This window comes from Nymphaea colorata, chromosome 7 (genome assembly GCF_008831285.2).
Source record: "Nymphaea colorata isolate Beijing-Zhang1983 chromosome 7, ASM883128v2, whole genome shotgun sequence".
Taxonomy (NCBI): Eukaryota; Viridiplantae; Streptophyta; class Magnoliopsida; order Nymphaeales; family Nymphaeaceae; genus Nymphaea; species Nymphaea colorata.
In genome coordinates this window covers 11864786-11886652 of record NC_045144.1, presented here as the reverse complement: position 1 = coordinate 11886652, position 21867 = coordinate 11864786, and the positions used below count along the sequence as shown (strand labels likewise).

The 21867-nt window shown below is 39.1% G+C and overlaps 1 protein-coding gene and 1 long non-coding RNA gene across 10 annotated transcripts; one reads left to right on the top strand and one right to left on the bottom strand.

The window, feature by feature from the left end:
* Nucleotides 1-220: 220 nt before the first annotated feature.
* LOC116257016 (uncharacterized) lies at nucleotides 221-4892 on the top strand. 3 transcript variants are annotated; one of them, XM_031633602.2, is made up of 10 exons: nucleotides 221-423; nucleotides 846-1003; nucleotides 1163-1717; nucleotides 1830-2017; nucleotides 2090-2207; nucleotides 2403-2491; nucleotides 2595-2641; nucleotides 2783-2871; nucleotides 3845-3981; nucleotides 4094-4892. In XM_031633602.2, exons 4-10 carry the CDS (start codon nucleotides 1925-1927, stop codon nucleotides 4772-4774), a joined length of 1254 nt encoding a protein of 417 aa, XP_031489462.1. In that variant the 5' UTR covers nucleotides 221-423; nucleotides 846-1003; nucleotides 1163-1717; nucleotides 1830-1924; the 3' UTR covers nucleotides 4775-4892. The 3 variants fall into 3 exon arrangements, with proteins under 3 accessions (XP_031489462.1, XP_031489463.1, XP_049934887.1); XM_031633603.2 differs by lacking the exons at nucleotides 221-423; nucleotides 846-1003; nucleotides 1163-1717 and having other exon boundaries at nucleotides 1884-2017; nucleotides 2104-2207; nucleotides 2368-2491; XM_050078930.1 differs by lacking the exons at nucleotides 221-423; nucleotides 846-1003; nucleotides 1163-1717; nucleotides 1830-2017 and having other exon boundaries at nucleotides 2095-2207; nucleotides 2368-2491.
* On the bottom strand, nucleotides 4653-20569 carry LOC116257017 (uncharacterized). Of its 7 annotated transcripts, none has more exons than XR_007573977.1 (6): nucleotides 19149-19549; nucleotides 18325-18506; nucleotides 18058-18180; nucleotides 13038-13220; nucleotides 12771-12899; nucleotides 4653-4765 (listed from the first exon to the last, which is right to left on the bottom strand). It is a non-coding gene; the product is annotated as an uncharacterized LOC116257017 (long non-coding RNA). The 7 variants fall into 7 exon arrangements; XR_007573973.1 differs by lacking the exons at nucleotides 4653-4765; nucleotides 19149-19549 and adding exons at nucleotides 7413-8335; nucleotides 20190-20569; XR_007573975.1 differs by lacking the exons at nucleotides 4653-4765; nucleotides 19149-19549 and adding exons at nucleotides 7413-8335; nucleotides 19846-19972.
* Nucleotides 20570-21867: the final 1298 nt, after the last annotated feature.

Below are 21867 nucleotides of genomic sequence, written 5' to 3'. Positions count from 1 at the left end.
TACGGACGAGTAACACCCGCCCGACTTAGGACGAAACAAACGGGGTGAAATTTCACCCGTTTAACGTAAAAGAAAGCGGGTGAAATTTCACCCGCTCGACAACCATTCGAAAGGAGTTGGCCGATGACGCCTCGCCAATGATGAAGACGGCCAAGGGTGCGACGTCTGGCCTCTTCGCAAGGACAGTCTCGGGCACCATCGTCGGAACCTGGTATGACGTCCCCAGAGTTGAGCGGATCGTTGGCCTTCTGGGCCTGGTCCGAACGGCGAAGCTCATGGGGAACTATAGCCTGACATTTGTGGCGATCAGCAGCATCTACATTGGAGTGGACCAGATGGTCGAGAAGGACAGGATGAAGAAAGATTTCATCAACGGTGCAGTGGGTGGATTCGTTGCCGGCGCTTCTGACTTGGGATTCAAAGGTTACGATTGTTCTTTTTTGTCCAAGTAGCAAGTTGAAATTGGATTTCTAGGTAGTTAGGGCTTCTATACAGAATTTTTTGGATGCATTAGTTTTCTTTCTTGTCCAATTTGTGGGTTCTCCTCCTGTTCTTTTTTGTCCAATTTGTTGATGCCTTCGCTTTCTTCCTTTCTTTCTTGCCCTAACTTCTTTCGATTCCATGCCTTATTTTTGAAGTTCTTATTTGGGCTGGTGGAAGAATTGAGATTACTTCCATTATAAACAAGTATTAATAGCATTTGAAATCTATCTTTTTTTTGGTAGAATTGATGGGATTGCACTACGAAATGTTTGAGCTTACAATTTTTTTTTATGTGCATCAAATAGGGTTAAATTTACCACGTTAATAGTAAAAGCGCTGAAGGCATTGTTATGGAAAAACAGGTTCGGTATGGGGGCCGGACACCGTGGCGTGGGTCCTAACGTTCATGATGGCCCGTAAACGAATCCGGAGCCTCAGCCAACTGCATCAGCAAAAGTAGAAAAGGGGCAATCAAAGCTGATGGTTCCGACTTAGTTGGCTGTCCATTCAAATCGAATTGGTAAGGAATCCGTTTCAATTACTTGTTTTGTAACAATTATTGTTTATTCTTTTGTAGCATAGGAATGGATTTTTTATATTTATTTTCATCTAATTTATTTATACTAACCATTTTAAAATTAAAGACCCATACTCACCCGCGCTCTAATTTTTTGAAAAGGGAAAAAATGCGGTGGCGTCATTCAACTTTTTCCTTTTCACACACAAGCGAGAGGCGTGGGACTGGTGGAAGGAAAAATGGGGTTTTGTTTCCCTCGTTAATCAAACAAACGGGTCCACAGCTCGCATCCTGCAGGACTGAATTGGTGGTCATGGAGGGAGAACGAAAGGGACAGGCACGTCATTTCCCAAAAGTCTGACGACGGGAAAGGGAGGGAAGTGGATTCAAATTTGGAAGAAAGGAAGAGAGTTGGTGCAAGCGGAAGAGCAACAAGAAAATGGTGGTCTGGGCTTGCCAGAAATCCTTTCTTTTATATCTTATGTAGGAAGCGAGAAAGAGAGAGGATGACAAGGCGGGTGGGCCCGCAAAATCAGAGGAATGAGTTACTACTAAGAGATGTAATGGTGATAGGCTTCTATATATTCATATGTATGGAAGAAGTTGGAGCCGCACCTGACTTCGCAACTAGAGATTATGAACTTCGGTTTCCTTTTCTCCCTTCTCAGTCAAGATTGTGGCAAGGCTGTTCTGTCAGTCCTGCCTCGCTTTTTCTTGGTACGTGTTTCTAGAAATTACAAATTCCAGTACTTTATTTTTGGCTCTCTTTTTACCTATTCAAGTTTGCGCCGGTGACATTGCGACTCTTCTCCCTCTCTCTGGCGAGCAGTCAGGCTGGTGAAGGTTACGAGGCAAAAAGCAACGGCAGCGGAAATATAGAGGTCCCGCCCCGCGGTGGTGAATAGAATAGAAGGGGTAAGGAGCATGGGAAGGAAGGAGAAGGAGGGGGAAACCAAACAGAAGATCCAGCAAGTCCTCCGTCACCTGCGCAACCAAGGAAACCTCACTCTTAAGCAGGTTCTCTCTCTCTCTCTCTCTCTCTCTCCTTTTCTCTCTCCCTATTTCTGAATATTCGGTTATATCTGATAGGAGAAGTTCTGTAGTGATGCCTGCATAAGTCGGTTCCTGAATGCCAAGGGAGGGAACGTGAAGAAGTCTGCCAAGCAATTGCGGTCATGTCTTGCCTGGAGGGATAACATTGCCATAGGTATTCTTTCTTTCTCTACATCTCTCGCCCTCACCCTCCCATTTTTCTTATGTCTCCCTCCCCCGCAGGCACATTTGAGCCCGCAAAATTCAACTCGAGCAAAAAGACTTGCCTTTTTTTTTTTGTTTTTGTCTTTCGGTTGCTTATTTCTTCTTCTTAGATTAATGTCTTCTTCTTCGATATATGGAAATAAAGACCAGTTGATAGCCGATGAGTTCGCGGCGGAGATATCGGAAGGGGCGGCGTACGTAGCGGGCCTCGACGACGAATCCCGGCCCGTCCTGGTAATCCCTACTCCATAACAAAATTTCTCCTGCTAACATCAAGCGCTGAAGTCCGTTACAGATGCTGACTACTTCTGATATACGTTCTCTGCAAAAACAACAGGTTATCAGATTAAAGCAGGACTACCAGAAGCTCCACTCACAGAAGCTGTTAGAACTCTCCCCCCTCCTCTCTCTCTTTCCTTCACACGAACCGCACACAAGTTCTGATGTCTTTCTCGCTGGCGAGCACTCATCTTGTTCATTGTTAAGGTAATTAATTTTCATTCTTCTTATGATATTCTATAATAGGTACATTCGGCTTCTCGTTTTCACGATGGAAGTGGCCATCGCCTTAATGCCAAGAGACGTCCAACAGTTCGTGCTTCTCCTCGATGCAGGTCAGCGTCGCACGCACCAGGCTAAATTAAAATTCATTGAGAGGGAGAGAGAGAGAGAGAGAGCTGTTTAATGACTGATGGCATATCCTTCTTGATATTCTCTGAACACCCATTTATTAATAATCTTCCGTCGTCTTCTCTTCGAAAAGCCGATCTTCTCTGCAAAACCCACGGACCCCATTGATGACACTAGAACTAAACTTTCCCCGTCTCTCGTGTACGTGGACCGCGCCCTTCTAATGGAGGGCAGCATCAACTGGGTGGGTCCAGTTTAATTAGGCCGATCGAGTTGGTCTCGGGTGGCCTGGGTTCCAAGGAAGGTTTTGGAGGTAAAGTCGGTTCCGTCCGCCAGCCATGTGGGACATCTGACATTTTTCCGCTATCGAGTCTACTTATGCGTCGATAGTAACGCGACTGTTGTGGTCAAAACTGAAATCGCGGAAGTGATCATTACTCCCCAAGCTTTTTGCCCTCCCTAGACATTAACTAATCATGACGCGTCTGAACTAGATAAACTTATCTAAGCAGGAATATGCTGTCGGCAACAAGGAATAAGTTCTCGAGTCCCAAGCCCTTAATTCCCAACAATATATTGTCGCCGGCGTCAAAGGCCGCAGGTCCGGTGGTAAATGCAAGAATATCATCTCGAAAAAAACTCACTTAGATTAATTAAGGCACCACCTCACCTGTTCTCCGTAATATATATATCCTTTTTTTATAAACTTGTGAAGACAAGCGTGACTTTCGACATCTTCTAACATGTTTCATTTAATGGAAGCTAAGATGCTTCTACCTACAGCTGTAAGAAAAGATGGTCCGTCCCACGACAATAAGGAAATGTTAAATTAACCCATGCAGGTTGAATTATAATAGAAATGTAGGCATCAAAATGAAATGAGTAATTCCCCAAATTCTTTAGAACGAGACTTTGACAGAAGAGTTTGTTTGTTTGTTTGTTGGGGGTGGATTGCAGGAGGCTGCTTCAAATCCGCTTCCGCCTGCTTGAACATCGTCGTCTCCACGTTCAACGTATTGGGAGAGTACTACCCAGGCAGGCTAGTCCGGGCCTTCATCATCGATCCACCCTCGCTCTTCTCCTACCTCTGGAAGGTCCGTGTGGGCATTTCCATCATTTTGCTCGTTTGTAGTGATGCAGTCCGCTAACCGAGCTAATGCAGCTTCACTGTGTTTGACCTTCCCTCCCCTCTTCAATGTGGCGCAGGGGTTTCGTCCCTTCGTTGACTCGGCCAGCGCCGTGTCGGTCCTGTCCTTAGTAGATGCCCGCGCTGCAGCAGCCGCCGAGGACGGCCACGACCCTGCCTTCTCATTCTCCCGAACCGCCTCCCATCGATACGATGCGACTCCTCGACTCGGCAGTTCGTTCCGGTTCACTTTCGCTGTTCCGCCTCACGACCCCCTCAAGCCATGGCATCTCACCCTCGCGGAGCCCAACAACAACCGCAGCAGCGAGAAAGGCGGAAGCGTCGACGAGAGACCCCGGGGTCTCGTACGAACCGGTCCAGACAACAGATTCGAACCGAGGTCGCTCGATCCCCTGCTCGTGTCGCCTCTTAACGCTCGGTCCTTTTCATTCGCGTCTGCAGCCGCCAGGACGCCGCGCAGCAGGCCGACGCCGGATCGCCTGAGCCTGCCATCAACCCCGTGGAGTGGGCGGAGCAAGACCGCGTCGCCGTCGCCGTTTCTTGGCGTCCCAGCGATCTTCCGGCGGGATTCTGGTGGCCGGAGCGAGCGAACTGTCGACGCTTTCCGGCGGTGGGCACACTTCTACTGGGCGCCATATGACGAGATGTCGTACCGGGCAAGGATGCGACCGCCGCTGGGGGGACTGATTTCCATCATCTCCCCTCATCTCAAGCGCCGCGTCAGCCCCCACCTGAATTAATAAAAACCCTTCATTCTTTCCCTAATTTTTGCCTTCATAAGAACGAGGTCTTGTCTGTTGCTTTCGCTATGTGTAGTCATGGATTTTCATAATAAAGGCGCGGTGAATTTTGAACATACATGGGTACTGCTAAATTTCAGGCTTCCGAGCTCTATCTGGCTCGGATTGAAGTGAAATCGTTATGTTCAACGATCTTATGCAACAGATATCATGAGCATGTAACAAGTTCTTAGAATGGAGCGTCTTTACCCCACTGGAACAAATTAATGTATTAACTCTTCTAAGCACATGTTAACACGATAACGAACTCCAACTTTTCTGCTTCAAATGTTCTTTCGGTGTTCTAATAATGTGTCTGTGTGTGGCTAGGCGTGAAAAATATTTCAAATTGTCGCTGCGAATGTTCACGAAACTGTGAATCTGACTTGCTGATCCCCAAATTCGGACTTTGCCTGGATGGTAGTTCCTAGATATAATAAGCAAGGAGCCTTTAAGGAAGGAGGCTCCAAAGGATCCCAAGGATTATCTTTAGCGTCGCAGTACAACGAAGGAGATTTAACCTTTTTGTTGTAACAATTCTCCAAATCAAGGAGTTGATCACGATGGCTAAACCATAAGGAAACCGCGCAATCCTCCATAGCTTTAATGCTTGGAACTTTCCATCGTGGACGTAGCTGACTCCTACACTGAACCATGTTAAATCTGTTCCTCTCTTGTCTCTCTCTTTTTGGCATGGTATTTCATGGCTTCCTCATATCCTCACCCAAACAATCTCAACGTCGCCAACTTTGTTTCTATCAAGTTGAGTCCACAAAACTTCCTCCTGTGGTAATCCAATTGCCGATAACACTAAGGTTTTCTGGTTGTTAAAAGGATTAGGGGCAGAATATGAGTTGTTTATTTCTACTATGCTGCGACCCCATTCGCCTTCCTATCCTGGAGTCGTTGATCTTCTCCAAAGCTTTGATACCATGAAGAGCATGTACTCAGATGAATCAGGATCGTCATTTTTTTTTTTTGACTCAAACATAGTCAAATTATAGGTACAAAAAAAATCGGAATTTTAATTCAGAAGGACTAAGATTCGTTCAAGCTTCTTAGTCCAAAAACAAAGGACAATATCAAGGACCATCAAATCGTGGCAAAGAGAAAGACATTACATGTCAAATACGTGGAAAATTAAATCACAGTACCTTAAGATCTTGGCATAGATTTAGTCAGGCTTTTTAGGGGAAAAAAGTACCCAAAATATTAGCTGCTCTTATATGGTCAAGATTAGTGCTGGTTCCCAGATACCGGAGCTGCTGCTCATGTTACTTCTGATCCAAGTAGCTTACAAACTTTTTCAAGATATTATGGTCATAATAAAATTATGATAGGAAATGGTGAATGTCTTGATATTATTGATATTGGCAGGGCTCGCATAAATAGTGGAAAATCGTCTCTATCTTGACAATGTTTTGGTTGTTCCTAAGATAAATAAGAACTTAATATCTGTAAGTCAGTTTACTTGAACCTTACCTTATATTTTTTAGTTCTCGGCTAATGGATCTGTGGTGAAGGACAAGCTGAACGGCAAGACAATAGCGACAGGCAGTCGGGCTTAGGCGTGAACAACTAGTCGAGCTACTTGAGCTCGACTCGTGAACGAGTTCAAGCCAAGTCATTTACTTAACGAGTCGAGCTCGAGTTTATGAGGACTCATTCAAACAATCGAGTTGAGTTTGAACTCAATAAGTAACTGTCAAGTCGAGCTTGAGCCTTAATAGAGTTTGTTGAGCTTTAATCAAGTCGATATATTCAAACGAGTCTACGAATTTGTCGAGCCTTAATCAAGTTGAGCTCGAACTTAACACGTATCGATGAATATCAATTCTATTCACACGTGTTTGTCGAGCCTTAATCAAGTCGAGCTCAAGCTCAACAAGTAACGATGAATATCAATTCTATTCAGACAAGTTTGTCGAGCTTTAATCGAGTCGAGCTCGAGCTCAACACGTAACTGCAGAGTCAAGCTCAAGCTGAGTCAAGCTTGAGGTTTCATTGAGCTCGAGGTTTCATTAGCTAAGCTGAGCTCGAGCTGACTGAACTTGGGCTCGACTCGACTCTTGTTTACGTCTAGTCAGGCTGAAGGTCTCTAAGCTGTTGACAATAAGAAGAAACTCAACAAAAATAGAGATGTGAAGAGTAATGATCAGTTTGCATTGTTTGTTTGTAAACGGTTTCGTTCAACCAAGAAAGGGGTCTGGCATCAATACCTAGGCCATCCTCACTATCAAGTTGTTGATGTTTTAGCTAGAAGAAAAATAAATATTATGGTGCATAATGTTAAGTTTGCTCAGTTTGTGATAGTTGCCAGCTTGGTAAAATGTGTCGACTGTCCTGTTTGCCAGTTGAAGAACATTGCGAGATTTTATTAAAAAAAAAAAAATCCTTTGTGATTTATGAGGGCCGGCACTATTGATTCCACTCAAAAATATCGTTTTAATGTTGTTTTTGTAGATGAAGCTACATGTTTTCTATGGTTATATCCACTTGTCTACAAATCAGATTTTTTCTAGACCTTTGTGAATTTTCACACCCTTGTTGAGCGCCAATATGAGAAACAAGTGAAGGTATTACAAACAGACGAGGCAGGAGAATTTTCTACTCATAGACTAGACATATATTTAAAGAATCATCGCATTTCACATATAAAATGTTGTCTTAAAACTGCTGCTCAAAATGGAATGGCTGAAAGATGTCATCGATCTGTTGTAGACTTGGGATTGAATGCTCTTTTGAGCCCATGTTCCTCTACGGTATTGGGTTGATGCTTTTCTCACGGCTGCTTGGTTAATAAACTGCCTTCCTATGCTTACATTAAAAAGGAAGTCACCATTTGAATGCATCTATAAGTGGCAACCAAAATATTCATGCTTAAGAGCCTTTGGTAGTCGATGCTTTCCCTAAGGGACTATGCTAAAAATGAGTTTGAACTTCGATCACTTCCATATGTGTTTCTTGGCTACAACTCCATTCATAAGGGCTATAGGTGTCTTCATCCTCCAAGTGAGTGAATTAATATTTCCAGGCATGTGATGCTTGATGAATATTTTCTGTTCACACAACCAAGAGCTTTATTTTCATCTACAAATGCTGCTGATGAAGTTGGAATGACTTTGCCTCCCAAGATCATAAGGACGTCTTTGATGGGGCTCACTCTATCACTCAAATGCATAATGATGCTCCAGTTACACCCTTTATTGAACAAAACATTTTGCTCCAAATATGGACAACAAAGATCACGAACCAGTTTCTCATGCTGGTTACCTTGAGCAGCAGCGAGTGACCAAACAAGGTCAACCATGAATAAATAACCACCCAATGATGACTCGGGCCAAAGATGGCACGGTGAAACCAAATCCTCACTATGGTCTTCTTGCCTCTATTCCAACTGAGCCTAAAAATGTTCCTGAGGGCTTACAACACGAAGGGTGGATCCAAGCTATGAAAGAACTCATGGCTCTCGATCGGCCAAATCCTCACTATGGCCATGTGGGAAAGTTCAAGCTCATCTTTCTACAAAAAATGAAGTGGGTGAAGATGCTGCCACTATTCAAGCTAACTATGGTGAAATAATTCAAATAAGAAAGTCTTCAGTGGCAACCAGCAATTTCAATTTTTTTAGCAGACTTACTCTATGAGACCAAAATCATCTTCAAACCATGTGATGACAAGTCAATGAGTCTACAACACACAATGACTGAAAATTCAGTTCTAAAGATTGCTACACATGATGACACCTCCTAAGTTCAACCAGAAGTCTTAGAAGGCGACAAAGATTTAGTAGATCATAGAAATTCAACTATTATATAATGAGGATCATCTTATGTGCATAATCAACCTGAAAGGTGGGTCTCATATAAAACATTTTCTCATGATTTTCAGATTTATCCATCAAACATGAATGCGACGAAGCATGTGGAGATTCGAGATGGGTCAATGCAATGAATGTAGAAATCACAGCTTTACATGAATGTGGTACATGCGAAGTGGTTTCAAGACCTATTGACAAGAATGTTGTTGGTTGCTAATGGATTTACAAAAATAAACCATAAGGCACATAGATCTATAGAGCATTACAAGGCACACCTAGTGGCTAAAGGGTATACACATGAGTATGGACTTGACTTTGATGAAACTTTCAGTCCTATTGTGAGAATGGGTACCATCTTGGTCATTATATCTTTGGCTGCTATATTCAAATGGCCTCTCTTTCAAATGGATGTCAAGAACACCTTCCTCCATGGTAGTCTTCAAAAGGAAGTATACATGGAGCATCCACCTAGATATTCAGAGGATGATTCTCTATCTATAATACTAAGGCTTAAAAGGGCTATATATGGTCTCAAACAAGGTTTTCATGCTTGGTTTGATGCTTTTATCTGGGGCGTCATGCCACTTGGTTTTGTGAGGAGTCAATGTAATTATTTTGTTTTCATTCATAATGACAAATATGGAATAACCATCTTACTAGTCTATGTAGATGACATTGTCATCATAGGGAATAGTGCAAAACACATTCATGAACTAAAGTGCATGCTGCATCAGAAGTTTCATATGAAGGACTTGGGACCCTTGAGATTTTTCTTGGGAATACATGTAGATAAAACTGCAAATGCCATTGTGTTGACACAATACAAGTATGTTATGGATGTCCTTAACAAGTTTGGTGTGAAAAATTGCATACCTGTTAAAACTCTTATTAAGCATAAATTTCGAACATGAGTTGAACAAGGAGACATATGGTCCTTTGCCCAACTAGTGGTTTTCAGAGTTTGGTAGGGCTTTGCAATAGCTTACCTCCATTTGTCTTGATTTGGTTTTTTTGTATCAATCACATTTCTCAATATATGCATTATCCAAGAGTTAGTTATATGGAGGCTGCAAAGAGAATTCTCATATGAATCAAAGGACATTAACACAAATGGTTTAGTGTATGAAATTCCAAAGAGATTGCATCCTAATAAGTCTTTACTAGTGATTACTGCCTATTGTGACATATATTGGGCAAGTGATCTACGTACTAGAAGGTCTATGACTAGGTATGGAGTTATTTGTTTGTCACACTGTACTATTTTTTTGACATTTTTTTTGTCTGTCACATTGAAATATTTTTCTCATATCTTTTCCTAGTGCTATTTGTGGACTCTATTTTATCATTTCTTGCACTAATAGATCATGTGTTATGCTTAAAGTGTAATCTCCAATGGTTTAGATTTCTTTGGAGTTAATGCATTGAGAGACATACCGTAGATTCATATGTAAATCGTTTGTGAAAGATAATAGTGGATTCATGTGTATATCGTTTGTGAAAGATAACAACTTTTATACGATGTCAATTTGGACAAAACAAATGTGCAAATGAACTCATAACCATTCATATAATGAAGATTGAAATGTATATAAATTTGAAACAAGATGATCTTATTTATTATAATAATTTAATTAAACATTTTGTGTTGGAGTTCAAATTTGGGATGCATCGCAACTAAATGCTTCATCGAATAATTCATTCTTTGCAGTACATAATTATATATATAGAATCATAGATTATATATATAAATAAGAGATTAGGAAGGAAAAAGTTCGTAATTTATTTGAGCAAGTTTGCTAATTAACTATCATCATTCAATCTCTTAAAGAGTTTGGTTTTTTAAAAATGAAATCAAAGGATTGACATTATTTTAGTTGTTTTTTTCATTTTTAAAAATAATTTTGTGAAGATTATGTATTTCAAGTTGCATCACCTCATCGCTTTGCATCACCTCATCGTTTTAACGACGAGGATCAAAACTAAGACCATACACTAATTAAATTAACTTTCTTCCACATTCTTAGTCACAAACATAAAGTATCCAGCAAGCATACAATATTAAACATAAACTTTGTCTTCTCTTGTAGCAAAGGTGTTGTGGGTTGAGAAAAGCCATTTTGATTCCAATCACCTCCTTCAAAATGTCTCGAAAAAAAAAAAAAAAATCAATGCACTGCATCTCCCCTTTTTTTCTCCACTGACAAAGTCTACAAACTTAACTAGCAAAATAAATTAGATTTGGGAGCAAGGTATTAATTCACAATCCTCAAAGACATAAATATGGAATCACCTATAATCGTAAAACCAAGAAGCATGTGAGCAAACAAAATGGATGAACCCTCAACTACAACAAGAGGAGGAGTAAAAGGATGAAAAAAAATTAATGGTCAAACCAAAACCGGCTCGTGGAAGACCCATATGTCTTTTGAAAAAAAAAACACACACACACACACTCATTGGAGGACTAAGCAGCAGCAAAGGCTGGTTGGTGGATGTTCTTGGGAGAAAGGGGTAGCCAACACAGAGATTCCTATCCAAAGAGAAAGAAAGGGGGTAGAAGGCCATGGGGAAATGGGGGAAGAGAAAAGAGAGTACAGAGAGACAACAACAGCGGGTGTACCAGATACAGCAACGTGGTGAGGACTCAACAGCTGGTAGAGCAGAGGACATGTGGTGGCAGCCCAGCTGATGGTGTGTATGCGCAGGTAGGTAAGGGGAAGAGAGGAGAGGCAACATGACAAAGGAAATGAAAAAAAAAAAAAAAAAAGAGTTTTGTTCGACCTGCCTGCCCCTTAGCTCGACTATTTACTTATGCTGTCTGATATCTCCAGGTCGTATGGCTGAGAATAGTGTTTTGACTTGGTGGATTTGGCCATACTATATCTTAATGTTCAAATTTCATTCCAATTGTTTTTCCATAGCAAGTTTATATCCAACAAGAACTTTAACTTCATGAGGAAGTTTAAAACAGAATCTAGTGCACATAACACTTTTGCCCTTAATTCCATTAACGCCCCTATCTCTCACACGCACTCTCTCCCTCTCTTTATATGAGTGTGTGAAACTATTAAACATAAACATTCCTTCATATTTTCCATGTTTGTAAAAGAACAAGAGAAGGGTGGGGGTTGGGAGAGAGAGAGAGAGAGCAGCTTACTTTTTGACAGTTATGAATTTTTGTGCTTATACAAGAATTCATATTGCTTCCTAAACGACCCAATGCATCATTCCCCAAATCTTGGATCCCACAAAATCTTGAAATGGCCATTTTGCAATACCAATCCCTACATTGGTTCTGGAAATACTTAGGAGAATGCGACGTTCTTGTTGACAAGCCTGGATGATTATTTAAGTGAAATACAATGTTCAATATACTAACCTACCAAGTCATAGTGGCACTTCAACAGACCAGGAAACACAGAAAAGAAACCAAGATATTCTATTGCATGTCATTTCTTATAGGTGTATACACAGACCTTTGAAACGGCGTCACACAGCAATGAAGGTTTCTTCATAAATAGTTGTACATAGAAAACCATTTCATCATGCAAACAATGACAGAAATAAAACCACAACTATGTCACACAACCTTTATTTGGGTGACGTACCCATGTTGACACGGGTATGCCTTTGTACCGTTACACCCTTGGACACGGCCACAACATGGCTAAACCTATATCAGGTGTGATCAACACACCCCTGGCCGTACCCATCATTTTCTAGATTCAATCAATGTTGACCAAGTTCATGTTTGTCCAATAATTAAGTTTTTTTTTCTTAAACAATCATGTATATATGATGGAAATGAAGAGCCCTTTAGGAGGTTGTTCTTGTTCACTGTGGTCTAACTCCACCAGTTCAGCAGTATTTTTTGGCAAGATTTTCTAACGATCAGCAATTTTTCTGGCGATTGAGTTTTCTTTAATAGAACTTTCTATATTGTTTTTTTTTCTTTGTTTAAAATCTTTTTTTTTTTGTTTTACATGTGTGTGTGTGTGTGTATGCCCCCAAACTTCTTGAAAGTGTTTCACACCTGTATTCCTACCCATACATATAGACATAGAAACATAAATAGTCAAGTTACTCACAAATTAAAGTACTGATTGGAAAGTACAATATCATGAAATAGAGTCTTACATTTAAACCAGCAGCGTTATGTGGAACTTTATCATAGATCTCTTCAGCAAATGTGCGTTCTATTGATGATGAGAAGTCATTCTCAATAAATTTCTGGACCACATTAGTTGGTGAAGCAGATTTTATTTGCTGTAGGAGCGTATATATCAGCGAATTAGAAGTATGCCCCAATTTCCAAAATCCGAATTAAATTTCATGAAGGACAGAATAATTAAAAAAAAAAGTTCCTTCAAACGTTAGCTCAAAAATAAAATGGTTTTTGCCTACCAATTCCAATAATGAAGGTTACCGCTGCTGGCTGCGAGGAGCCCAAGAGTGAGAATAGCTTCTCAGAGGCCCACGTACGTAACTGGGCATCATCTCCCATTTCTTTCAAATGTGATAAAATTTGATCAGCTAATAGAAATCGAGAAACAGAAGGAAATTCACTTGAACCTAAATGAGTTGATCCTGCAGAAAGAGACGAAAGTAATGTGATCATTCATGTAAAACCAGAATGAAAAAAGTTTCAGCAGAGAGAAAATGTAGGCCATGGCAAGGAAATATGAAAATAAACATAAAGACAAACAAAGAACTCATAGCTTAAAAGAATCAAATATCTTACATATTGGAAGGGAAATTTTAAACCTTTTGCTAACCTAGACTATTATCTAACGAGTCCAACCTAAAAGAAAGAAAAAAAAGACCTAAAGGAACCCTACAGGTACAAACAAGTGCAGAGCTAGGAATATTTTTGTGGAGGGCCTGAACAACAGGTATTTTCTACCTATGATCTGTCAAATTCAAACCATTAACTAAATTAAGGTTCCAATTTCAAAAGTTAAAAGAAAAAAAGAACTGACTACTAAGTCTTGATTCCCTTATTTAGGAAGTTACACATTACATGGCATCTAGCACGACATTTCACAAATTGGTGAACTGATCTCCAAAATCAGATTTTGATTTGCACAATTTCCCTTCTTAATCTTGGTCTCATCAACAACAATGAGAATAAAAATTAACAATATATTTGTAGGATCACGTAAACCACATCTATAGATACTCAAAAGTGAAACATATTAGTAGATTCACGCATACAACGAGTAATAAAACAAAACAAATGAAAGACCATGCAAATTCCAAATTTCCAATCATAGAGAGAATGAGAAAGAAGGAGATCAAGGGGATGTGCTTGAGGGAGATAGAGATGCTCGACAATGCAGCAGCCACAGGGTCGGGCTATTCGGCAGCCCTCACCTACCATAATTGCAATGAGATGCCATTCATGCTGAGAGAGAGAGAGAGTTGGTTGTACTTGGGGGAAAGACAGCTGAAGAGAGTTGATTAGGGAGGTTAAAAGATCAACATGAGTTGAATTAGGACTGGGGCTGAAAGATTTTCTGTTGACGGATGTGATTGAATTACCGGAACCATATTCTACAGAAAATAGGAGAACAAGAGAAGAGGATATGCTTGGGAAACGAAGCAGGCTGCTTAACGTCCTCCACTACAACACTGTCAACACTGATTTAATACGCACAAGCTGAAAGAGAGTCGTGCTCCTCTATAGTGGAGTTGGAGTGCATGCTCAAGAAAAAGTAAGCGAAAGAGGATGGGGGGTAATTTGGAGTTCTTTCAGAAAAATTCCAAAATGTGGTTACTGTTCTGCAATTGCATTAAGCGACTAAATGAAATAGTTTCTAACTTTTTAATTCAACTTTTACAAATTACATTGTGAACCAGTGAAATTCTAATCTCATCAAATTCCTAGGAGGGGTATGTCGGAAGCAGGTTGTTTCTTATGTCCTTTCACCTAAGATTGTGAAAGGGCATAATGCCTCAAATCGTTTTGCAAGTGGAAGGGTATAACAAGCAATTTCTCCTTTGGAAATTACATTTTGTTTAAATTTTTTTGGTGTCCACAAGTAAAAGAAAAGATTTGAAATTCCAAAAAGTGCCCCCCTACCATTCATACAAAACAAACTAAATGAGCAAATGAATTCATAATGAATTAGAAATGAGAATAACTAAAGGCTCATTTGAGGGCCCAGAAAAATAATTCTGGAACCAAGAATTCCAAAATCATTCTCCTAGATAGGGCAGAAGAGGAATTCTTTTCCTTCTTCCAAGTTCATTTTATGTTTGATTTTCTGGAATCCTAATTTCAGAACTATTTTCTGTTGTGTGTTGGGCCCATAAAAGGTGGAAGGGGCCAATGCCTGTTGGAAATGCATGATAACCTCATGCATTTGTCTCATTTTCATTATCTCAAGCATATATATGGCAGATTTATTTCATATATTTTTGCTATTTTTTATGTATATGTCATATGTAATAAGAATGTATCTAGCACACTATCAAGTCCCTTTGTTTGTATTCTGAGTTTCATTCTCATATTATAATTGGAGATGCATTAACCACAGAAAACGAGTTATATATACAATTATGAATCAATCGATATATGTGGGGTCATCGCCAAATTAACCTGTCCTAACAATACTTTCTATAAGTCAATCAAAACAAAAAGTGCAACAAGTATGAAAATGTAGTGTCTGAAAAAATGCATGTTTGTTGGAGAAAAAACAAACTAGCAATATTATCATCTAATCAATGTTATCATTTAGTTATAGACAATTGCAACAGAGTAAAAAACAAAGTGAAATAGGCAAATAAGGTGAATAAGAGCTAAAAATAGAGGTTTTGTTTGCACCTATTTTTCTGTTATCAACGTTTTTGCTTTCTTCAAATACAAAGAACTAGTCTAAAACCAACCAGAACAAAAACCATGTAATGGAGCCTTTTGAACATAATTTATGTAACTTAAACCATGCAGAACTAAAACCTTTCCAAACACTAATTTACCTATGTAAAATCAACAATGAATAGGGGCTGGATCAAACTCAGAATGCAAACCATTTATTTGTCTACATAGACTTGGATAAGATCGAATACATGAAAGCGTTCTTCAAGAACAAAACAAGGGTCCAATCATCAACAACGAAAAAACCAGCTTGTCCAAAATTCCAAATTACTTATCCATATATGTCATGAATATTTAGGACGTTTGGCCTTCCTTTTAACAGTTAAATTAATCAAGGACCATAAAACATTTACAAGCTTATGTGTTATATTGTCACTAATGGGAAGCAGCCAATAACAAGGAAGAGATCGTAATAAAATGAAAAGCATCAAAACAGCTTCATTATCTGAACACTAATGTGAAAACATAGAAGTAATAGTATTTGCATATATTGATCGAATTTTAGTACAAAATTTTCCTTCTCCCTTTGTCCATACATTCCATATATATATATATATATATATATATATATATTATATGCCTTTAGCTGTTTGCATTGTATAAGAATTTTAGCGATCTTGTCAGCAGGATTCATGTGCAATATTTGTGCAATCATATTTGAGAAATCAGTTTGTTTTAGTTTTTAATTCTAACTTTAAGTATGCTTGATCTCTTTGGCTTTCTTGGACTCGCATACGATATGAGGATTCACAAAACCCCAAAATTCAGAAAAACTTTCCCCCATTGAGTTTTGCATCCTTATAAGAACTCGTACTTCAGACAAGTTCAAAGCACAGGATAGGTTTGAACCACGTAAATCATATTCACATGGCTACAAATTCAAACACGAACCCAGAATTATTTCTATGAACTAATAACACTCCCCATGTATACCCCAAAAAATCATTGTTTGAAGTGACTTTTCATAAATCTAACCACACCAATCTGATGTCCAGTCACTCAAAGCTTAGAAATGCTCTGTTAGATCGGCTTCAGGTGATTTCCCCTCTCCGATGCAAACTCGTGGGGAGGATAGGTCTCTGCCTAACCTTTATTTATTGCAGAAAGGAGCGATTGCGAAAAACAAAAAAAAAAATTAAAAGTACATGAGATGGGAAAATACAAAGAGGCATTTACCTCACAATGTCGACTTAACCTATAACTTGCTCGCTTCTAAAAAGTGAAAAACCCTAACATGAATTTGCTTATTGGAAAGCCCTATTCCTCAAGAAGAAATTATTGTGGAGGCACAGGTCATACTTCTAGGTATCACATAAATGCCAAGGTCCACTGGACCCAAGAATTTATCGGGTCAGCTTGGGTCCACTGCTCGGTATCACATAAATGACTATTAGAGAAAAGTGGGAAAATGTTCTCAATTTAAAAGAACAATGTGATTGAATATGACATGCTTCTTTTCTCTTAGTAGCAAAAATTTGTGTGTTAAGACATTCCACCTGTCATAGTTTTTAAGAACCATAGCTTAAGGGATTAAACATTATTTTAAATTCTAAAAACTGACAACAAAGGGATGGACAAGTCTATCATCATCATCATCATTACCATTTATTATGATTAATTTATGGATTTGAGAAACTCTACAGAAAACTCGAGATATTGTGTGTCAAAAATCATTGTAATGCCCTTGTATCTAGAGTCCTAAATGCAAATCTAAACCAAATTAGTTTTTGAAAATTCACCTAAGTCATACATACATACATTCTTGTTGACAAGCCTGGATGATTATCTTTTGACTTTTGAGTGAATTACAATCATCAAGATACTAACCTCCCAAGTCATAGTGCGAGTTCAAAAATCCAGGAAACACAGAAAAGAAAACAAGAAATGAAGGTTTCTTCATGAATAGCTGTACATAGAAGATCATTTCATCATGCAAACGATGACAAAGATAAAACCACAGCTATGTCACACAGGTACCTTTATTTGGGTGAGGTACCTGTGTTGACACGGGTATGCTCTTGTAAGGGCACACCCTTAGAGGAGGCCAGAACATGGGCAAACCTGTCTCAGGTGTGATCAAAACACCCATGGCTGTATCCATCATTTTCTACATGCAGTCAAAGTTGACCAAGTTTATGTTTGTCCACCTAAGTTTTCTTTTTCTTTTTTTTTAAACAATCGTGCATATATGATGAAAATGAAGAGCCCTTGACAGAAAGTAAAGGGTTGTTCATGTTTTCTGTGATCTAACTCCACCTGTTCACCAGGATTTTCCAGCAAGATCTTTTGAAGATCGTTGTTTTTCCCAGCAACTTAGTTTTCTTTAATAGAACTTTCTATATTGTTTTGTTTGTTTAAAACTTTTTTTGTATATATGTGTGTGTGTGTGTGTGTGTGTACAGCCGTGCCCCTGTACCTAAATTTTTTGAAAGTGTTCCACACTTGTACCTGTACTCATACCTATGTGACATAGAACCACAGATAGTCAAGTTACTGAAAAATTAAAGTACTCATTGGCAAGCACAGCATAATGAAATCAAATCTTACATTTAAACTAGAAGCCTTATGTGGAACTTTAGAATAGATCGCTTCAGCAAATATGTGTGTCACTGTTGATGATGAGAAGCCATTTTCAATAAGTTTCTGAACCACATTAGTTGGTGAAGCTGACTTTTTTGTTGCAGAAGTGTATACATCAGGGAATTAGAAACATGGCCCAATTCCAAAATCCAAATTAAATTTAAAGAAGGAAAAAAAATAATTAAAGAAAAGTTCTTTCAAGCTTGAGCTCGAAAATAAAGTGGTTTCACCTACCAATTTCAATAATGAAGGTGACCACTGCTGGCTACGAGTAGCCCAAGATTGAGAATAGCTTCTCAGAGACCCATGTACGTAACTGGGCATCGTCTCCCATTTCTTACATTCAAATGTGTGATAAAATTTGATCAGCTAATACAAATTGAGAAGAAATTCACTTGAACCTAAATGAGTTGGTCCTGCAGAAAGAGACAAAAGTAATGTGATCATTCATATAAAACCAAAATAAAAAAAAGTTCCAGAAGAGACAAGAAATATAAGTCATGTTAAGGAAATATGAAAATAAACAAAAACGAACACAAAAAACTCATAGATGAAACTGGTAAGATATTAAAAGATCACATATCTTACATAATTTTTTTGAATGAAAATTTTAAACCTTTTGCTAAACTAGACTATTATCTAACGAGTCAAACAAGGGCAGAGCTACGAAATTTTGCATGGAGGCCTGAGCAGCAGGTATTTTCTACCTATGATCTATCAAATTCAAAACATTAACAAAATTAAGGTTCCAGTTTCAAAAGTTAAGAGAAAAAATAACTTACTACTAAGTCTTGATTCACTGATTTAGGAAGCTACACATACATGGCATTTAGCAGGACATTTCACAAATTGGTGAACTGATCTCCAGAATCAGATTTTGATTCCCAAAATTTCCCTTCTTAATCTTGATCTCAACAACAATAATGAGAATAAAAATTAACAATATATTCATAGGATCACATAAACCACATCCACAGATTCACAAAAGTAAAACATATTAGTAGATTCACATAGGCAACGAGTAATAAAACAAAACAAATGAAAGACCATGCAAATACCAAATTTCCAATCATAGAGAGAGTGAGAGAGAAGGAGAGAAAGGGGATGCACTGGAGAGAGACAGAGATGCTGGAAATGGAGCAGCCACAGGGTCCGGCTATTCAGCAGCCTTGACCCAGGGAAGGAGACCTTAGAGTTGGTGGCACTTGGGGGAAACTGGAAAGACAGCCGGGAGGGGGAGGGGAGATGTGGTGGGGTTGAATTAGGGCTATGTGATTCAATCACGGCAACCGTATTATGTAGAAAATAGGAGAACAAGAGAAGAGGAGATGCTTGGGAAAGGGGAGCAGGCTGCTTAACGTCCTGCACTACAGGCTGTAAACACCAATGTTGTTAAGTGCGTTGATGGGAAGCAATGTGTACTGTGTAGACCCTATGAAGCAATGCGATGTAATGAGTAAGCATCACGACTAAAATTCCTAAGTATATCTTGAGATCCTGTAAAAAAACGAAAAAACCACAACCAAAATAACAAGATTAATAATAGAAGCCATGCAATAGAGTGCAACACCTTTGCCTACATAACCACCAATTTGCACTTTGGCAGTCATAATGTAATAATAATGTACACAACAGTAGAATTATGAAATAACTCTTGTAACGTTAGGCTAAGCAACACCCATGCTATATTTTGTAACAAAAAATAATGAAAAATTTTAAACCATGAGTTGTGGGCAAAAGACACAAGGAACCCACGCCTTCACTTCTTGCTTTTTCCTTCTGTTACTCTATGATATTCTCTCCCTTTGTCTCCGCTTTCCGATCCGCTGCATATGCACGCAGGCAGAAAGTGTAGAAACTTACCCGCACCATTGGTAGTAACACTAGAGCTCTACCACTTTTTCCTGTTACACCCCCCCCTCTCTCTCTCCCTCACTTTATACCGGTATTGTGAAAACCAGAGTAGAATTGGCCGATTGACGGTTCACTGGTTAAAATTTGTTCTCAAAAAGCAAATATCAATATAAAACTAATTGAAAACAATATAAGAACTTAAAATATTTAAAAGATAATATAACCAATAAAAATACGACAAGCACCTTAGAATGGACGGTGAATCGAATTAATGTGCTGCCAATATAAGTACGAGTCGACATTTCAGTCGTTTTTACACCACTGAGTCAGAGGAGGGGGCTGCGCAGAGTTTCGAATCCGAATCCGCCATATGGAGTGGGGGAAGCCGCCGGAGAGAAGGGCGGACGCTGGAGGGAGGGGCAGACGCCGCTGGAAGGAGGAGCTGTCGCCGGTGTTCTCTGGTTTACCGTTTCCAACCTCAACCGATGTGATGTCGTCTCCCGCCGGAGTGATGTCGCCAAACGCTGGAGAGGGAAGGGAACTACCGCTGCCGGTGAAAGCGGTTGCCACTGGAGGGAGGAGCCGACCCCGGAAGGAGGGGCGGATGCAGCATGAAGCCACAAAGATGAACAAAGATGAATACCGAGTACCATGCACGTCTAGCACGTTATTTTTAAATCTTTTTTCATAGAAACCCTTTTTCATTTTACCCTAATTATTTTAAAATCTTAACTTACAAGGCGTTTTAACTTTTAAATTCAGAATACGTTACTTTTTAGGCAAAAAAAAAAAAAACAAGTAAAAGAAAGGTCTGATGCATGATCATCATGCACATCGAGCACACTAGACTAACCCATTTAACAACATTGGTCAACACTGATTTAATACTCGCTGAAATAGGGCCGTGCCTCCTCTACATTGGACTCCTTGTACATGCTCAAGAAAAAGCATGACAAAGGGGATGGCGTAATTTGAAGTGTTTTATTAGGGAAAACCTAAAACGTGGTTAATGTTCTGCAATTGCATAAAGGAACTAGATGAAATAGTTTGTAACTTTTTAATACAATTTTTATAATTTATTTTGTGAGCTAGTAAAATTTTTTAATTTCAGGTTGTTTGTTACGTCATTTCACGCAGGTGAAAGGGTTCAAATCAATTTGCTGGTGACAAGGAATAACAATGTGTCCTTGTTGCTAAAATTTCATGGGGTCCAAATTCTAGGGACCTATAAAACTATAGTGCAAGTAAAATAAAATATTTGAAAATTTCAAATGTGGCCACCCTGGCATTCATACAAAACAAACGAAAGGTGCAAATAAATTCAGAATGATTAGAAATGAGAATAACTAAAGGCTAATTTGATGGCTTAGAAAAATAATTATGGGACCAAGAATTCCATAATCATTTGCCTATATAGAGCGTAAGAGGAATTGTTTCCTTCTTCCTAGTTCATTTTCTGTTTGATTTCCTAGAATCATAATTCCAAATTTTGGTTTTTTTGGTGGGTGTTGGGCCCGTAGAAGAAGGTGGAAGGTCCCAATAACTGTCGGACATGCATGATAACGTCTTACATTTGTCTCATTTCCATTATCTTAAGCATATAACTGGCAGATATGTCATATGTAATAAGCATGTATTTAGCACATCATCAAGTCCTCATTCTCATGTTATAATTGGATAAGCAATAACCAAATAAAACGAGTTATATATACAAATATGAATCAATCAATATACGTGGGGTCATCCACAAGTTAGCCTGTCCTAGCGATCCTTTTTATAAGTCTAATAAAAAATTGGAACACCAAAACGTGCAACAAGTATGAAAATGCAGTGTTTGATGAAATGCATGTTTGTTGGAGAAAAAACAAACTAGCAAGATTATCATCTGATCAATATTATAATGTAGTTATGGACAATTGCAGC

Coding starts and splice junctions, on each gene's coding strand:
- LOC116257016 (XM_031633602.2), top strand. CDS start 1,925: ATGGGAAGGAAGGAGAAGGAGGGGGAAACCAAACAGAAGATCCAGCAA. Junction 2,018..2,089: donor GAAACCTCACTCTTAAGCAG/GTTCTCTCTCTC, acceptor TATATCTGATAG/GAGAAGTTCTGTAGTGATGC. Junction 2,208..2,402: donor GAGGGATAACATTGCCATAG/GTATTCTTTCTT, acceptor ATGGAAATAAAG/ACCAGTTGATAGCCGATGAG.